Genomic DNA, 17,732 nt, shown 5'->3' with positions numbered 1-17,732 from the left:
TTTTAAAAAAATTACAAATAATATATTTACAAAATAATCAAATTACTTTATATAATATATTAATTTTGATGGAAGTATTAAGTTATAATTTTATTTTCTTATTATTTTATAATTATTAATTATTCTTAAAAGTATCACATCCCTCCATTAGACATAAAATTAATTTTAAAAATATAAATAAGTGTAAATATCATCTTATAAATCATTAATGATTTATAAGTTGAATTAGGTTTAAAGTTTATATTATATACATCCATATTTTATTGTTGTTTATTATGTTTATGTTATATAATATAATAAGACATATTTAATCTGTTATTTACTGTATATGATGAAAAATAATAATTAATTATATGAAACAAATAAAAGATCATAATCAATTATTATTTTAGTATGATTGATTATGTTTAGAAAAAAAAACACACAATGATTTATGGTTATTATGTGAGTTGGTTTAAACATACATAATTGATTGGTTATGCAATAGTTAACTGATTATACTTTTAATGAATGAATGCAATTGTAAGAAAGAAACCATTCATCCATGCACCGATCAAGCAACAAACATGCAAACAATTTAACAGCTTTGTGAACATGATCAAGCAAGGTTTCAGTAATGGATAAAGAACAAATAATTGGAAAATCTCAGTGAATGTTGGAGTAGGGAAAAAAATAATATCACTGCAACATTACTCAACACTGGAAAAAAAGTTTTAACTGATTTTTATTTCACATCACATTAAAATACTTTCTTCAGTTTTATTAATCATAAAGTTGAGATGGCCGAGTTGGTCTAAGGCGTCAGATTAAGGTTCTGGTCCGAAAGGGCGTGGGTTCAAATCCCACTCTCAACAAAATATAACTTTTTATTTTTTTTGCCTGTTTTTTATTTTTTTTTCCCACAATCATCAAAAATATTACTTTATATTCTCTTTTTCCTCTAAATATAAATCAATTAGTGTCTTGTATATATAAAAAGCAACCCTTATTTTAAAAAATTACAAAATAATTAAATATTGCCATAGTATTTTTCTTTTCTTAAAATAATCAAAATAAGAAAAAAAACATTAAGAGAATTATAAAAATTGGAGAAGGAAATGAGCTTGAATGGGTATTTTTCTATGTTTTTAATTTTTTGATTTAATATATATTTAGAGAAGAAAGATAAAAGAAAAATGAATGTAGTTTAAGTATAAGTAAATCTTAGCTAATTTCATCATATTTAATGGAATTGCTCTCAAAATACAGTTCATTTAATTTAAATTTCATTCTCAACGACTATTTATTATTTTTATATCAAGTTTCAAACAAAAGACAATTTGATAAATAAAACGGTTTAATTTTTTAGATCAGTTAGATTAGAGTATTTAGTACTTTCTTTTATTGCCGTGAAGTATTATATTAATTTATATTTAAGATCAAAAGAGAGTATACAATTTTGTTATCAATAATTAATTTTTTTCTTCTGCGTGAAATTTTTACTAGAATTTTGGTCTCCAGTGAAATTAACCTACCAACAAATTATCTATCCACAAAGCTTTCAGTCATTTAATATAGATTCAATCCTTACCAATCAGACCAAGTTTTACTTTTATCTTTAAAAACATAATTTAATCATTAATATCAATTTATAAATAATCTTGACAACTTAATCTTTTCCAATTTACAAGAATCTACACTCAACTCAATCAAACATAAATAAATATATGTATATAACGATACAGCTTTTAAAATATTGAAGACTGTTTAATCGATTGCATTTAATCAATAATTAGAGTAAGTTGGGTGAAAGAAAACTTTTAGTAAAACACCTTAAACTTCTAAACAATAATTCATTAAAAATGTCAAATCATGAACTGGTTGGTACATGATAATAACAACAATTTGGCTTAAAGAAACATTTTTTCTTCCACAGGTATTGCTATTAATCACCATTTCAATGAAAGGAAACACATTTGCAACAATTGATGAAAGATACACATAATCTCTCAGAACAAATATAAGACTTTACTTTGTTAGTGTCAGACAAATATCATCATTCCTGCTAAAAGCTGTAGTGCAATACAAATTTGATTTCAGTGAAATTAAGGACTATAAATAGCATTATGCATACTACACTATGTAAGTTTGTTCATCCACAAACTTTTTAGTTATCAAGGTTCCAAATGACTTCAATAACTATGTTTATCATTAAGTGATAATAACCATTTGAAAATCTGAGTTCTAACCACCATGCAGGGTTGATATAAAAACCACCACATCTTTCTCTTCCAGTGATGTGTCCAGCTGACCACTTAGCTCCCAATCACAGTCATTCACCAGAACAAGAACTCCAGGTCTCCTGCACAACAAACCACACAATAACATTGTTTAGCTCTATAATATTTACACATTGTCAACTGTCACAACTGAAATTATGATGATTTCTATTCACCAGACGAAATTGGATGTTGATACATATATATGTATCCCAAATATTCAGTACAAGTATTCTTAATTAGTTTAAGCATAAACTAATGAGAAAAACTCAGGCTTAATTACATTAAAGTAAGCTATCTCTGATGTTTGCAATTGAGCATATACAGTAAATCATTCAGTGTGTTAAGATTATATACCCTTCAGATTAAATTGATGGTAAACATAAACAAGCTAACTTGTTCCTATTCTTAAATCAAATGTATTTGGATCATAAAACTTACACAGTGTCTCCTTTCATGAACATCTCAGGCCTCTCCTTAATCAAGTTTGTTCGTACCCAAGAAAGCAAATCTTTCATGATCAACTGAGAAAGTATTAAGAAAATGTTAGAAGAATGAAAGAATGTTCCAATGTATCATAGTTAAAAAATATTTATGGTTGTATACAGTACCTTGCCCTCTCCATTTTGTTGCTCAATATTGACATTATGAATCTTCTTAGAGTCACAAAGGAGTTCCAATCCTCCACTGTATGTTTCAGTAATTTCATCAGATCACACAAAGACTCAAGGTTCTAATCTCAGATATATATATATATATATATATATATATATATATATATATATATATATATATATATAATTCTATATTACAATGGATTCTAATAGGATACACATCCAGCACCATGATTTACAATTTTAAGATTCATTTATACTGCACTCCAGTTCCATACTTTGCAAATATCACATTCTCTGACCTAAGAACATCAATCCCATCACCCAAGTTGAATAGATGATGTTCAGAACAACATCAAAATTCATCCGATGATGCTGAAAAAATCCATGTTACTGTTTACCAAATAAATAGAAAAAGATAAAGCATACAATTTCTAAAATAACATTATGTATCCTATACCTTAATTAATATAAACAGAATACCATCAACAATATTAGATTTAAAATTTTGAATACTTGCTCCAGTTCCTGTATTTTTTCATAAACAAACCACCCAAAACCTTTGAAAGAAGAAATTGGTACCCATTAATCTTATCTTTACCCGAATTCAAGCGTCAGCTGCATGTTCAACAACGACTCCGCAGAACCCCAAAACCCTAGAGAGAGAAACAATCGAAAGAGGAGAGAGAAAGAGGGAACTCTTCAAATCAAACTTCAAAAGCCCTAAAATTTATTCCTACGCGACATCAACACAAGTAGCACAAACTCTTCACTGTACAATTAAAACCTCATCACCGAATCTTGACCGTCCATTTTTTTTAAGAGTAAATAGTCTAATCCAACGGTTCAAGAGATAGAAGACTGTACAAATCAACGGTCAAGACTAAATCGTTCCATTCCCCACAACATGACACGTGATCATATCCCCATGTGCTCCTCGTTTTCTCATCTCCGATTGAAATGTTTGAAACCCATATTCATTACAAGCAACTTGTGTCGAAATATTAAATCTTGGCCAACTGGGTCTCTTCCAATTCCTTCTGATTTTGCAAGCGAGGTTTGGATTTCGTGCTTTTGTATATTTTCGTTGAGTTTTTGAAGCTATGGAGGCTTACAAGAGATGGGTGAGGCAGAACAAAGAGTTTGTGCACTCCTTGGAGTCTTTGGCCAATGTAAGGTTACCTTTTGGATTAACATTTTGACAATATCGTTTTTCGTTAGGTTAGATTAAACGTAATCATTCCGTTGTTACAATTTCACGAGCCAAAGTGAATTTTAAGTTAGGTTATACTTCTGTGTTGTTTGATACTTCTCACTAATTGTGGATTGGCAATTGTAACTGCACACGAAATTTTGGGGAAAATGGTGATTCTGATATGAATTTCGTGGGTTTATTTATAATTTGGCTATTGCTGTTGCATATGGTGCTATTTCGTTGTGCTTTTTCCACCGATGATCATGATTTGGTTGTTTCGTTAGTAAAACTGAAAATTTTGGGATTTTGTAATTATGAATGAAAATATATTTAGTGCAGTGGTTTTAGAAAATAAATGAAGCGGCCTGTTTTGCTGTGATTGTTGTTTTCTGTTTGTTCAAGTCTATGAAGGCATTATGTTGAAGCATAGTTTGTGAATAGTTTATTGAGGAGTTGAAAATGTGGACAGGGAGTGACATGGCTTCTTCCGGAACGGTTTTCTGAATCAGAGATTGGACCTGAAGCAGGTTTTCTGAATTTTTATAACTTTTTGCTACTTCTTTTGAGCTCCATTAGAAGCTTAGATGTTCAGTTATTTGTTCATGTTGATTTCGAAGATGATAACCAGCTAAAAAAATAAATTTACTTTGCAAAGCCGTGTGCATCCCTAAACTTAGTTTACCTGTTGCATATCCCTATTGCAAATTGCTGCTATTAACTAACTAAATTCCTGTTGCGATTTCAAGGGTCATGTTACTTTCTTCTAGTCTAGCTGTATTTTCTTTAAATTAAACGACTTCTAATTACCTTATTTATTTTTTCTAATTATTTTTCTCTTGCTATATTTGGCTATGATATAGAGATTGGTACCTTATTGAGAAGATATATGATTTCATGCAGTAACAACCGTTCTGGGTATCCTCACAGCTCTCAATGAACACATAATTGATACTGCTCCTAAGCCAAATATTTCAGGCTCTGTTGAGCCTTATTCATTTCCTTATCCATTATGGTTATCTGCATTAAAGGATTTGGAAACATTAGTTGAAGTTGTGGCACAACATTACTATGGTGATGATAGGAAATGGAATTTCCTTGCTGTTACTGAAGCAACCAAGTAAGCAGAATAATGTAATTTAGTGTATGGCCCTTCCTAATATCCTCTGTCTATTGTTATATTTCTTATATATGTTGTCCATGATCCATCTTTCTTATCATCTTGTGTCACTATAAATCAGGGTACTGTTTCGATTATCTTTATTTCGTAAGAGTGGATATAAGATGCTGCTACAAGGAGGTGAAACACCCAATGATGAGGAGCATTCAGATAGTTTTACTTCACAACATATAGGCTTAAACCCCGATGGTCATCATAGACCTGGTTATATGAAAAATAATCTTGGTGCAAACCCAATGAATCTTGAAGGAAGAGCACTATCTGCTCTAGTTAGATTTGGAGAAAATGCTAAGGTATCGGATCCAGCAAGATTACACCGGGTTCAACCCCAACAACAAACTATGGAGCTTACAAGTAACTTGTTTTTTAAAACATCCCTAGCACTAGTGTAATTGATTGTAATGCATCAGATATTCAACTTATATTTGTTTCTTTCAGCTTCAAGAGTAGATAGACCTACACTTTTCACCATACTGTCAGAAAGGGGTCTGCGTGGGACTCTGCTTTTTATTGGAGAAGTTCTCTTTATAAGCAGACCGCTTGTTTATGTTTTATTTATTCGAAAATATGGTATTCGGTCATGGACCCCTTGGTTCCTTTCACTGGCTATTGATTGCATAGGAAACAGTTTTCTTTCACTTGTTACATCATCAGTGGTTGGTGGGAAAGAGCAAGTGTTTCACCTGTCTGCTCCAGAAAAGGATGAGGTTTGTGTTTCTCTAGACTGCAAAACCATACCAAATAAGATGCACTGAGCTTAAATAATCTTCTGCATTGAATCTTTGGCTTTTAATTCTGCATTCCGAACTCTTGGATCCTTGTATTGTTCCACCCTCTAAAGAGTTAATGCTTAAATAGTTTTGCTTCAGGTTAAACGACGAAAGCTGCTGTTTGTTCTTTACCTAATGAGAGATCCATTTTTCAGCAAGTATACTAGGTAGCAATGATTTACATTTAGTTCTCATTTTTTCCTCTTTCTTTCACATTTCTAACACCTTAGGTCTTGTAACGTGCTACTTCTAAGTTGGAGAAAAAATGATACTAAAATTTTTATAATGTCTTAGGCAAAGACTTGAGAACACGGAGAAAGCTTTGGAACCAATTCCTGTCATAGGTTTTCTTACAGGTCTGCTTCATACTTTTTTTTGTTTCCCTAGTTTACCTTTTATTGTCTTGCTTGTCATCTTCATCTCTGAGTATTTGATCTGTTTTTCTGATGTATGTTACAGCAAAACTTGTTGAGCTTATGATTGGAGCTCAAACTCGATACACTTACATGTCAGGATCGTGATATAAGTCCGGAAAAAACACCTAATCACCCTCTAAGATTTTGGAAAGATAGATATTCTTACTCTTCTTCCATGCCATATCCTGTTACAGATCTTTCAAATGATGAAGAGATATCAAACCAGCTAGTGCTATGATGATTGAAAAATAACAAACCATGCAGGCTTGAACATTTCTTTTGCAAGACAATCCCGCAACCCTTTTGTGGGACAAGGTGTTTGCAAGGATGGTTTCACTATCAATAACTCTGTATAAATATGCTTCCTTGGGAGATTTTGTTCTACTCCTATACACAATATAGGTTGAGACAGATTATACTTGTAGTTCTGAACATCGATAGTGAAGTTAATCTGATTCTTCAACTCGGAAAACTGTATTATGTTAAATTGTTATGTTTTAAGCTAATCTTCCATCAGCATCCATGTGTAGACAAATGTATTTTAAATTTTGCTTTTTTATCACTGAAGGTAAATGAATAACCATCTGAAGCAGCAATGCTGGCCAAGTTATGTATTTTTCCTTATGAGCTTCATCTTGTAACATTCTTTCTTTATTTTTATACATTTTAGCTTCTATCAATTCTTGTCCACCAAAAGTATGTTTCTTATAGAGTTGTCAAAATGGACCACCCGGCCTGGCTTACCACGGATTGGTCTGAGTGAGTCAACCCAACCCGGTTCATTTATTAACGAGTCAAAAAATTTAAATCCGGTTTGGCTCACCATGAGTTAGTGGGTTAAAGGGGTTGGTTCACTAGCTCACTTCATTAAAAAAGAAAATACAATTTTTTATTTTCAGTCCCAAAAAAAATAAATTATAGTTGTGATTAAAATCTAAATAAACTTCAATACAATCTAAAATAATGTTCAACCCCAAATACAAATTAAAATCACAAAAATATTAGGTTTACATTTGTCAACCCAATATGTTGGTTAAAAAATACAACTCAACCCAATTTAAATATAAAAAAAATGTGTGATCATTTATCTACGAGTAGGTTGGTGAGCCATGTTAAAAATTGATCCAAATTGATCCATATTGAAATTTATAAAAAAAAAAAAATTCACGTAACCTAGTCCGAAAGGTTTACATTTGTCAACTCAATATGTTGGCTAAAAAAATACAACTCAACCCAATTCAAATGCAAAAAAAATTGTGTTATCATTTATCTATGAGTGGGTTGGTGAATCGTGTTAAAAATTGACCCGTACTGAAATTTGTAAAAAATATTTCAACACAACCTTGTCCGAACCCATAGTGGGTCGAGTTAACCCAAAGGTTTTGACCCACTTTCAGAACTGTAACTTAGTTTGTTATGGTTCGAAGTTAATGTAAACTATTCAACGTCTTTGTAATGTTACAGTTGTTTGGTTCGCAAAATAAATCGGTTATACTGTTTAATACTTTCATATTTGAATGAACAAAATGTCTATGGCGTTACAGTGTCATGAAATTGTTCACAATTGTATTGCATTCCCTCTCATAACATTTCATATATTTTAGAAAGTTTGTTCTAAAAATTTATTTCAAAAATCATATTTTGAAATTTTCAGAAAACTAGTTTTGGAATATTTTCGAAACAAGTAAACTAGAAATTACTTCATAAAGGGTAAAATGATCATTTTAAAAAGTATGGAGGTGCGAGACAAAGGTTTTTATCAGTGGGTTGGCCCAATGAGCTCGACTTAGCCCAATATGAAACCTTGCTTTAAAATTGAATTCACTATATTGTAATGGAAAAAACACTGTTTACCAAAATAATCAATCATACAAAACTATTAATAGAAAGTTTTGATTGTTAATTAATTTCTTATAGAAAGATACTTTAAAAAGCCATTTCATTTAAACATATTAAAAAATGCTTCATATCCTAAAACAATAAAATAAAATAAATGTGTAATATCAAATTCACACCCGTACTCGTTGAATGGGTGAAATTCTTACTTATTATCATCCATATTCAATCACTATACCAAACATAAAATGTCAAATATAGCATACATTTTTAATTATGCATTTAAGATATCTTTAAATATAAGATATTAATGTATCTGTATCACCATTTTCTTTTCTTTCTAAACTAGGGTCCACACTTAAGTAGGAAAATACATACTCATAGTTATTGATTGAAATTTAAGAGATTTTAATAACTTCAGACATGCCCACACACACCTACAAGGCATAGATTACTCAATTAACAGCTATAAATTTATTTATTTTTTCACCATTATCAGTTTAATGAGTCAAATCTACAGTTACGATATGAAGGCATGGAATTTAATAATAATTGATTTAGCTTTCATCTGGGTTTAAAACAATGTATCAATGTTTAAGAAGATTAAATAAAAGCAGACAAAACAGAATTCAACTTGCCAAAAAGTAGTTTGATGAGGATAAGAAGGAGCCAACATCTTTTTTTCCTACCTAATCTCAATATTAGTGTTCTTTATACCCGAAAAAGAAATATATAAGCCATAATCAATTAAATTTTTAAATTAATATTAAAGTAAGTGTAATAAGATTTCTTGCTAGTATATCCCAAAATCCTATGCTCTATATAAATAAATGGTTTCTTTAATTTAATAGATTGAGATGGTAATCAATCATTTTAAATTTAAATATTATAAGAGTAAATTATTTTAGAGTTAAAAGTTAAATATTTTTGTTAACCTTAAATTAATTTGACGTAAAATTAGAATTTTTCTTATCTCGAAGTTTGATACATAATGGTCTCAAAACTTTAAAAATGAATATAGTCTTGTTAATTCAACGATGTTAATTTTTTTGGACAATAATATTTTGACATCCAATTTTTTTTATACTTATTTTTATTAATTTTCACTTTCTCTTTTTGCTCTACAAATAAAAAAATTAAATTTACTTTATTAATGACTATTTATCTTTTATATGAGTTGTCAAATGGTATTAAGATTTTTTTTTCTTTTTTCTTTAAGTTAAAAAATCTATCTGATATTTATATTTAAATGTATCAAACAACGTAAACAATTCAAATATTTATCTAGTATATCTGACACATAAAAAATTTAAAACAATCGAATTAAAATGATTAAATCTATTAATTTTTTAAGTTTAAGAACAAGTTGTATCCATGTTTAAAACAATAATAAAAACACATTTAATCTTGTATTTTATAAATAATATTATATGAAATAGTTTTTTTGAGATTGTATTGATGGTAAAATTGCTTAGTAGTTGGTGTGATGGGCATTGATGAGTGAGCAATGAGCATTCACCTCTCACCACTCTCCAAGAAGCATGATGGATGAAGCTAAGAAGGGTCCCCAATCTCAAACAAACCACAATACCCCATTCTCATCCAATCCAATACTTCTTTCCACCATTCACAATAAATAAACATCATCTACATTCAAAAATTTAAATAAATAAATAAAACAATTACGTCATTAGGAGTACCCAAAAGTTGGTAGATAATAAAGAATAAACAAACCATCACCAAAATTATAAAAACACTTGTGAGATATCAGAAAGTGAGAAGTGAGAGAGAGAGAGAGTGCCCTACACCGTAGGACCCACCTCCTTAGGTCCCCCCATCCAGAAGCCAAGAGAAGAGTTGGCACTCAATCATGCTAACTAAAACTTTAATTATTTCCTCATTCTTATTTAATTCTTTTAATTATATAAACAACTTCAATTGTAAAAACTATTTCAATAACTTTAATAGAAAATAGATTTAAATTTAATTCATTTCCACAAATTTTATCAGTAAAATAAGATTATTCTTTTTGTAAGTAATTTGATAACAGGCAAATAACATTAGAAAAACTTTAATACTATACTAAAAAAAACTTTAAAATATAAAATTGTCTTTACTTATATATTATTAATTAATCTCTATCTAATCAAAATTAAAATAAGGAAGCTAAACACATTAATTCGAACGGAGGAGGAATTAAAGTGATGTAAAGTAACATTATAAAAGAAAGATTGATTGGGAGATGTTTGTAATTTGATATATGTTTAAATGTGAATAAACTGGTGAGTTAAATTTATGAGTTAAATATTATTTTGGTTTTCTAAAAATTACAATCAATTTCTCTTTAAAATTTTTGACTAATTTAGTTTATAATTTTAAAAATATGTGTATTTAATCTTTTTAATCAAATTTTTAAAATGTATTTAATATTTTAAACGAATTTCATAATAATTTGAATTGTGTAACTCATTTTTGCTTTAATGTTTATTAAAAAAACATATTTAAAATATCAAATAAATTTAATAAAATTTGGTTAAAAGAACTAAATTTATCAAATTTATCAAAGATAAAAATTAAATTAGTTCAAAACTAAAAAAAAAACCTCATTCTAATTTTAATAAAATTTAAGAAATAAAAATATATTCAACCTTAAAATTATTTATTATATTAAAAAGGTAGAAAAGGAAAAAGAAGAAGCATGGGTGTTGGTGAATACCCAAATTGGCACCAGAGAGAGAGGGTCCCATGATAAGGGTGAGGGAGGTGTGAGAATGGTGGGTCCCACAGAGGGGCCACCACTAATTTTTCTCCATTGTGGTCCACTTTCAAAGTGAGAGGGGGCAGGGGCAACCAAACCAGGAAGGGCCATGGCCCTATTTGCTTGGGGGTGGTGGGCCCCACGTGGGGGGAAGAGGGACCGTTGGATTGAGGGTGGGTGGGTCCCACCGGGGGCAGAAGCAGTGGGCAACGCAGAGAGAGTGATTTGGAAGATAAAGTGTGTGGGCTGTGGGCCCATCCTCTGATGGTTCGCATCTCAGCGTGCGCACCGCTTCCTGTTGCCGCCGCCACCACCACACACTCCTTCCGCCGGGCCCAAAAACCTTCTCCCGGGCCCCCCATGTCCAAATATAAATATGTTTAATTTTTTCTATTCGTAGGTCCACTACCGATGCATCTCCTTCTCTCTACTTCTACTTCCGTAATATAAATATTTTTTATAAATCAGGATATTATCTTTGTTTGAGTTCTTTTTACCGATAATAAAAAATTAAATAGTTAAATATATTTATTCTCTTTTAAATTTTAGTAAAATTTAAAATTAGTTTTTAAAATTTTAAACCAATTTAATTTCTCACTTTTAGAAATACGTGAATTTAATTTTTTAAACAAGTTTTTTTCAAGTTTGTTTGATATTTCAACTAATATTGAAGTGAAAATGTGTCGAACATCGTAAATAAACTCAAATATCACCATAAAACAAGTTTGAAACGTCAAATAAACTTAATAAATTTTGGTTAAAAGAATTAGATTTATGCATTTCTAAAACTAAAAAGACTAAATTGGACCGAAATTTTCAAGAAGGACTAATTATAATTTTCAATGAAAGTTGAGTGATAAAAAAAACATATTTAACCAAAGTTAAATAATAAGAATGAATTGATGACATAGTTTTGTAACATTATATACTTTGGTTTATTTTTGGCATTGAATTTAATTAGGATGGTACTCCTATCTAGCAGCCATAGTGTGAGTTGTTTTAGGCTTCTTAATTACCAGCAACCGTGTGACATAATAGCTATGAGAATGAGAGCTGAACGCTGTATTTATATCACTCTTGTCAATTTTGGAAATTCACCTCTTTTTTATTTCCTCCAAAATTTAGTATTTTTTTTATTCATTCAATAGGGCATTGTTCATGCTGCTGGATTTTAGTATCCAATTAATTATCAGTGTTACTATAATATTTAGAGTTGAAAATGGCACTACGTAATAATTATGTCGTTAAACTAGCTACCCTTTAAGTGAAGAAAAAAGAGACAAATTTGTTTCCTGTGTGAATATATTTTCAACAATATTGAGAGCTATTACGACCAATAGCATTAGAAAATGGAATAAAAATTGGATTAAGAAGGAAAAAATAAAGAAGAAAAAAAAAACAGTGATGAGGGTGGGTTTCCTATAAATGAAGAAGAGAGTTAGAATTTATTCGTGTGGCTTTTGATCATAATATGGTGGCATGCTCATTGATTCGTAAGTGAGTGAGTAGTCCTTATCAATTTATTTCATCCAATAACTATCATTAAATACCATGGATTTTATTATTTTATTTTTCCAAATACGAGTGGCATTCCCCTCATGGGTTTTTATACCAAAATATAGAATTAAATAATAGTGCCGTAATTTATTAGTATTGGACTTTTTATATTATCCTCCAAAGTGTGAAATAACTGTAAAAGTATTTGAAGTAAAATCATAAAACATTAAAAAAAATATTAAAAAATAAAAAAAGTCCTTGAAACATTGGGTGGGTGCTAGACCCACACACCCTGAACCATTCACTATTTCACACGTCCTATGATGTATATGTTTGTGTGTTTCTATCCTCTTCCACTGTTGTTCAAAACAAACATGCACGACGCACACGCTCCATGCTATTGACTTTCCATTTCAAGTCTTCGTCATCGCACGCTGTCTTTCATTATTATTATTATTATTTTCTTCGAGTGAATATAACTGTTTGACACAAACTTTGTGAGTCCAAAAGTGCACCCATATCCACCCTAGGCCAAAGGTAACATCGTTTTTCCCCCTCCTTTGTTGTTTGATCGACAATTTTCATGTTCATGTAATGTTTAGTGTGTTGAAGTGCATGATTAATTAATGCATTCATGCCTTTAAACTAGTGGGTATGGGCAATGTGGATTGTTTTAAGATGTTGGGTACGTACGTGTAAGGTGTCTTATTCCAACTCATTTTTAAAATGGTATTGTGAGTGACCCTCCTACAAACAAAACCACGGTTTGCATGCAAATATTGTTTATTCTGAAGAATTCCAAGTTGGGAGGGATCATTTTTCTCTGATCCAACTTTACCATTTTAACTCCCTTTTCCCTCACAACACAAAAATATGAAGTCATGACTACTTTTCTTAACGATAAGTAAAACATTTTAGCCAAAAAAAGAATCATTTACCTTATCCTCAAATAGTTGAGGGCATCATGGATTCATGATGCCAGAATCTTATCAACTTCACTTCCATTCTTCCATTCCAAATTTCTTTTGCCCTTTCTTTCCTTTTCTCCTTTTTCTCCTTTTCCATGCCCTCCATCTTTTAACGTTTTTTGCAGTTGCCAAATAAGTGAATCAATTGACCAAAACTCCCCTACCCCAATGCCCACCATGGGGCCCATCACGTGCAATACTTTTACCCTCCACGCCTCCATCACCCTTCATTTTTCTTCCATCCACGGTAAACACAACCTCAGGCCTCAGGGCCCACCACCCAGGGCCCCCACCTTCTCATTCTCCTTTCTCAACTCCTTCTTCACGTACCTTCACTATATATACTTTTATTCTCACTACCACTCTCATTCTAACCCAACTCAAACACCACCTTCTACCTCATTCCTACATCCTTAAACACTTGTTTTTTTCTGTTACGTACGTTCTTCTTCTTCTTCTTTTTCTGAAGATATGGCTGATCAATCTTCTGGAGACGTTGATCTAAGGTTGGGAGAACCCAAGGGGCCGAAAGTGGAGCCCGAGACGGAGGAGGGCTCCGCGATACGTGTCATGCCGGTAGCTGTGCACGTCCCGTCAGGCATGTCCATGTCTGTGTCCAAGGCCCTGGCCCAAGCCCAGGCCCAACCGCAGAAGCGGGCCTCCACCAAGGACCGCCACACCAAAGTCGAGGGCCGAGGCAGGAGGATCCGAATGCCCGCCACGTGTGCGGCGCGGATCTTCCAGCTCACCCGAGAACTAGGCCACAAGTCAGACGGCGAAACCATCCGCTGGCTTCTCGAACACGCCGAGCCAGCCATCATCGCCGCTACCGGCACCGGCACCGTCCCCGCCATCGCCATGTCCGTCAACGGCACGCTCAAGATTCCGACCACCTCCCCCTCCGACCCGGAACTCGGAGACCCGCCCGAGAAAAAGAAGCGCAAGCGACCCGCCAACAGCGCCTACGTGGACGTAAACGACGGCGCCGTTTCGGTCCCCGCCGGCCTCGCGAGCTCCAACAAGCAAAGCGCGAGGACGATCACGACGACCGCCTCAACGACGCCCGCAATTCCGCAGCACACCGCGATTCCGCTCCCGCAGGGCGTGGTCCCTGTGTGGGCCGTGCCTTCAAACGCAGTCGTTCCGACTGCAGGCGCGTTCTTCGTCGTCCCCCAAGCCGCGTCTTTTCAGCACCATCCGCAGTTTTTCACCATAGCACGACCTATCTCCGCGTTTGTCTCCTCCATGGTCACCCCCGTTCAACTCCAACCAACCTCCACATCCCCTTCTTCAAACGCTAACTCTTCCTCCACCGCGCCGTCGTCGAAGTCCCCAGCCAGAGCCACCGTCATGGCTCCAACCACCACCACCACAACTCACATGCTGAGAGATTTCTCGTTGGAGATTTACGACAAACAAGAGCTGCAGTTCATGTCGCGCGCGTCTTCCAAGCATTGAGAGGAGAACCAGAACCAGAAGGAGAAGGCAGAGAAGGCGTTGAATCTGGTTTCCCCGCGACGACGTCGTTGGGAGCGAGAGGAAGAGCACGTGCGCACGTGATGCCGGATTAAAAATGGTGGGACCACGTGCATTGATGTGGGACACCACCAAAAGTGGAGGGTATGGTGGGGGACCCGGTGGGGTAATACATAACTAGTACCACAAGTTCAGAACTACTAGTACTCAATTTTTTCTTATTTCCCAAAATAATGTTAATAATAAATAATAGTCAGAATAAAATTTACATTTTAATTTCTGTGTTTTTACTGCAAAATTTGACACTGTTCTTTTAGAAAATTGTTAGAAATATAAATATTATAGGGTTAGAATTACGTGAAAATTTTGATTTGTTTGTTGGTGGGGGTGGATGGGTCCACCTAATGGGTGGTCATGTGAGGGTAGAGGCGGGACCCAAAAGGTAGGATTGTGAGGGTAATGGGTGGACCCTACGGGACCGTTTACGCACCGTTCTCGAGCCGGCCTTTTCAAAGTGGTCCCTCTGTTGCGGGAAAGTCCAGAAGGCTACGTGTCGCATTCTGCTTAGTCGACAGGTGGGGCACCACTTTTACCATTCGACACGTGGGGTTTTCTCTGTCCCACTTCGCTGGACACCAACCACTTTATTGCTATTGCTTTGCTTCGTCTCAACAAAACGTGAAACAAGATTAACACAAACAAAAGAAAAATCATTAAGACAGAATTTAATTAAATCTATATTTTAATTATTTCTGAAAATCTTTTGTCGTATTAGAGTTGAATAGCGAGATAGAATGCGATGTGTTGCTCTAGTTATGGTTTTCCCAATGTTACCATTGTTGTGGTGTTGTACTCAGAATCTTCAACTTTCAATGTCCTCTTCTTCTTCATCTTCAATTCACTACTTGACATATAATGTCCTCCCTTATAATGGAAACTTGCTCCAAAATCATGTTAAGAATTTTGGATTATGAACTCTTTTCTTTTTTCACGTGTTAAATGAAATTTTTTATTCAAAATAAATTAAACTAAGCCTACATCTAACTTCAATGATAACATATAAACACATGCATCAATTTCTATGAAATTTCATGAGTGTTACTTTTTTTTTTGTTAATAAAATAAACATAATTTGAGATTTTGGTGCCATTTATTTTTTATCAGATTGAGTGGGAAAGAGGGTTTGTGCACTACGCAACATGTATAAAAAAAAACAATAATAAGAGTGTAATTTGTTTTTATGTGGATATAGTAGAATTTTAATTTGATATCACAAATCTGTTACATTCTTACCCTGAAATTAATTAAACTCTAATTAAGGATCAATTATGCATTAAACACTTCTTAATCCACCCTTTTTCTTTTCTGAGACCAGCAGAAAGGGAGTGTCTTTTACAGTACTTTAAGAAGAAAGTTCAAAAAGTAGATTTCTTTACTATCAAGTTTTTTTTTTCAAGATCAGTGACACAGGAAATAGCATAATAATCAGTTAATGATAAGCATGAATATACACCACTCATTGTGGATCATAATGCAGTAAATTCAAATGTTCATTTTTTTAGTGCACTCAATTATTTAATTTAATCCCACCTTCAATTCAATACTATGTAATTATTTATGATTTCTCAGATAAAATTTGTAAGATAAATTTACTTCTTTTATGTAATATAAGGTTAAGAGTATGTGGGATTTGGAAAAGATATTACTTTATACTTAATACATATGACTAAATTATTTTTTTACGTTTTAATTCAATTAGCCTTTTATTTTTATTAATAACATTAAATATTGTTTTTTTATTCTTAAATTAAAAAAGGAGACCATATTTTACTTTCTTCTCTTAGCTAAACAAAATAGCCAATATTTGCTATCTTCTTTTTCATCAGTCCTTTCTTGTCCCTATTGTTTTCTCTCTAACACTCTATAGGAAACATTACAAAATGAATTTTCATTTATTAATTATTTAGTATTGAATTGACTTCTACTAACTAATATAGCTTTATCTAACAAAGCTAAATTATTATTTTAAATATTATGAATTCATATTAATCATTTGATACACTAACACACTAATATTTCCTCAATATAAAATATTATTAAACCGTATATCACTTATTATGTACAAAACTTTTAAGGATTATATGTACTTACATATTAATATATATATATATATATATATATATATATATATATATATATATATATATATATATATATATATATATATATATATATATATATTGTTAAATAATTTCTTGAACTAAATTTATTGGGTTGAACTTTCACTTATTTGACTAAAATGTTTAAATTAGTCAAATTTACTTTATCTCTTTTAATCTAAGTGAAAAAGAAACTTTTAGGTCAGAGAGCATAAAAATGTCATCTTCTTTGAAAAAGATAAGTGAGAGAAAAATTGTTAATATATTATCTCGATAACTTAAATAAAACTGAAATTTCTAATTCAGATGACTGAAATTTTGTCAAAAGACTTATGACACATGGTCCTTCATTTGGACAGTTAAGATTGTCAATTCGATGTCTATAGTTAGATAGATCTGTCTCGTACTGGTCATTTCTTTTTACAGTTAAGATTGTCAATTGGATGTTTATAGTTAGATAGAGTTTCGCATTGTTGCTCGATTTTTTAATTTTATTTGGTTTAATTACTTTTTTAATCCTATTTTTGTCCAGAAATATCAACTTAGTCCTCCAATTTTTGTAAGTTTCAATTTTGGTCTCGATTTTTAAAAAATAATGCAATTTGATC

At 32.3% G+C, this 17,732-nt stretch overlaps 3 protein-coding genes and 1 non-coding gene across 4 annotated transcripts; 3 read left to right on the top strand and 1 right to left on the bottom strand.

Annotated features, from left to right (window-relative positions):
- The first annotated feature begins 773 nt into the window (after positions 1-773).
- Positions 774-854, top strand: TRNAL-AAG (transfer RNA leucine (anticodon AAG)). The gene has a single exon. It is a non-coding gene; the product is annotated as a tRNA-Leu (tRNA).
- A 1,132-nt stretch (positions 855-1,986) lies between these two features.
- LOC114167188 (ubiquitin-related modifier 1 homolog 2-like) lies at positions 1,987-3,633 on the bottom strand. The gene is made up of 4 exons (XM_028052187.2): positions 3,474-3,633; positions 2,870-2,945; positions 2,700-2,782; positions 1,987-2,341 (listed from the first exon to the last, which is right to left on the bottom strand). Exons 1-4 carry the CDS (start codon positions 3,494-3,496, stop codon positions 2,224-2,226), a joined length of 300 nt encoding a protein of 99 aa, XP_027907988.1. The 5' UTR covers positions 3,497-3,633; the 3' UTR covers positions 1,987-2,223.
- Positions 3,634-3,790: 157 nt separating this feature from the next.
- On the top strand, positions 3,791-7,022 carry SSE1 (shrunken seed protein (SSE1)). The gene is made up of 8 exons (XM_028052185.2): positions 3,791-4,044; positions 4,537-4,594; positions 4,968-5,184; positions 5,306-5,598; positions 5,683-5,951; positions 6,114-6,181; positions 6,309-6,370; positions 6,474-7,022. Exons 1-8 carry the CDS (start codon positions 3,976-3,978, stop codon positions 6,533-6,535), a joined length of 1,098 nt encoding a protein of 365 aa, XP_027907986.1. The 5' UTR covers positions 3,791-3,975; the 3' UTR covers positions 6,536-7,022.
- A 6,819-nt stretch (positions 7,023-13,841) lies between these two features.
- LOC114165107 (transcription factor TCP9-like) lies at positions 13,842-15,245 on the top strand. The gene has a single exon (XM_028049762.2). It carries the CDS (start codon positions 13,961-13,963, stop codon positions 14,945-14,947), a length of 987 nt encoding a protein of 328 aa, XP_027905563.2. The 5' UTR covers positions 13,842-13,960; the 3' UTR covers positions 14,948-15,245.
- The last annotated feature ends 2,487 nt before the right edge of the window (positions 15,246-17,732 follow it).

This window comes from Vigna unguiculata, chromosome 10 (genome assembly GCF_037176805.1).
Source record: "Vigna unguiculata cultivar grain cowpea cultivar isolate G323 ecotype 2 chromosome 10, ASM3717680v1, whole genome shotgun sequence".
Classification (NCBI taxonomy): Eukaryota; Viridiplantae; Streptophyta; class Magnoliopsida; order Fabales; family Fabaceae; genus Vigna; species Vigna unguiculata.
This window is presented reverse-complemented; position numbering and strand designations above follow the sequence as displayed.

Coding starts and splice junctions, on each gene's coding strand:
- LOC114167188 (XM_028052187.2), bottom strand. CDS start 3,496: ATGCAGCTGACGCTTGAATTCGG. Junction 2,783..2,869: donor AACAAAATGGAGAGGGCAAG/GTACTGTATACA, acceptor ATACTTTCTCAG/TTGATCATGAAAGATTTGCT. Junction 2,342..2,699: donor TTCATGAAAGGAGACACTGT/GTAAGTTTTATG, acceptor TTTGTTGTGCAG/GAGACCTGGAGTTCTTGTTC.
- SSE1 (XM_028052185.2), top strand. CDS start 3,976: ATGGAGGCTTACAAGAGATGGGTGAGGCAGAACAAAGAGTTTGTGCAC. Junction 4,595..4,967: donor AGAGATTGGACCTGAAGCAG/GTTTTCTGAATT, acceptor GATTTCATGCAG/TAACAACCGTTCTGGGTATC. Junction 5,599..5,682: donor ACAAACTATGGAGCTTACAA/GTAACTTGTTTT, acceptor TGTTTCTTTCAG/CTTCAAGAGTAGATAGACCT.
- LOC114165107 (XM_028049762.2), top strand. CDS start 13,961: ATGGCTGATCAATCTTCTGGAGACGTTGATCTAAGGTTGGGAGAACCC.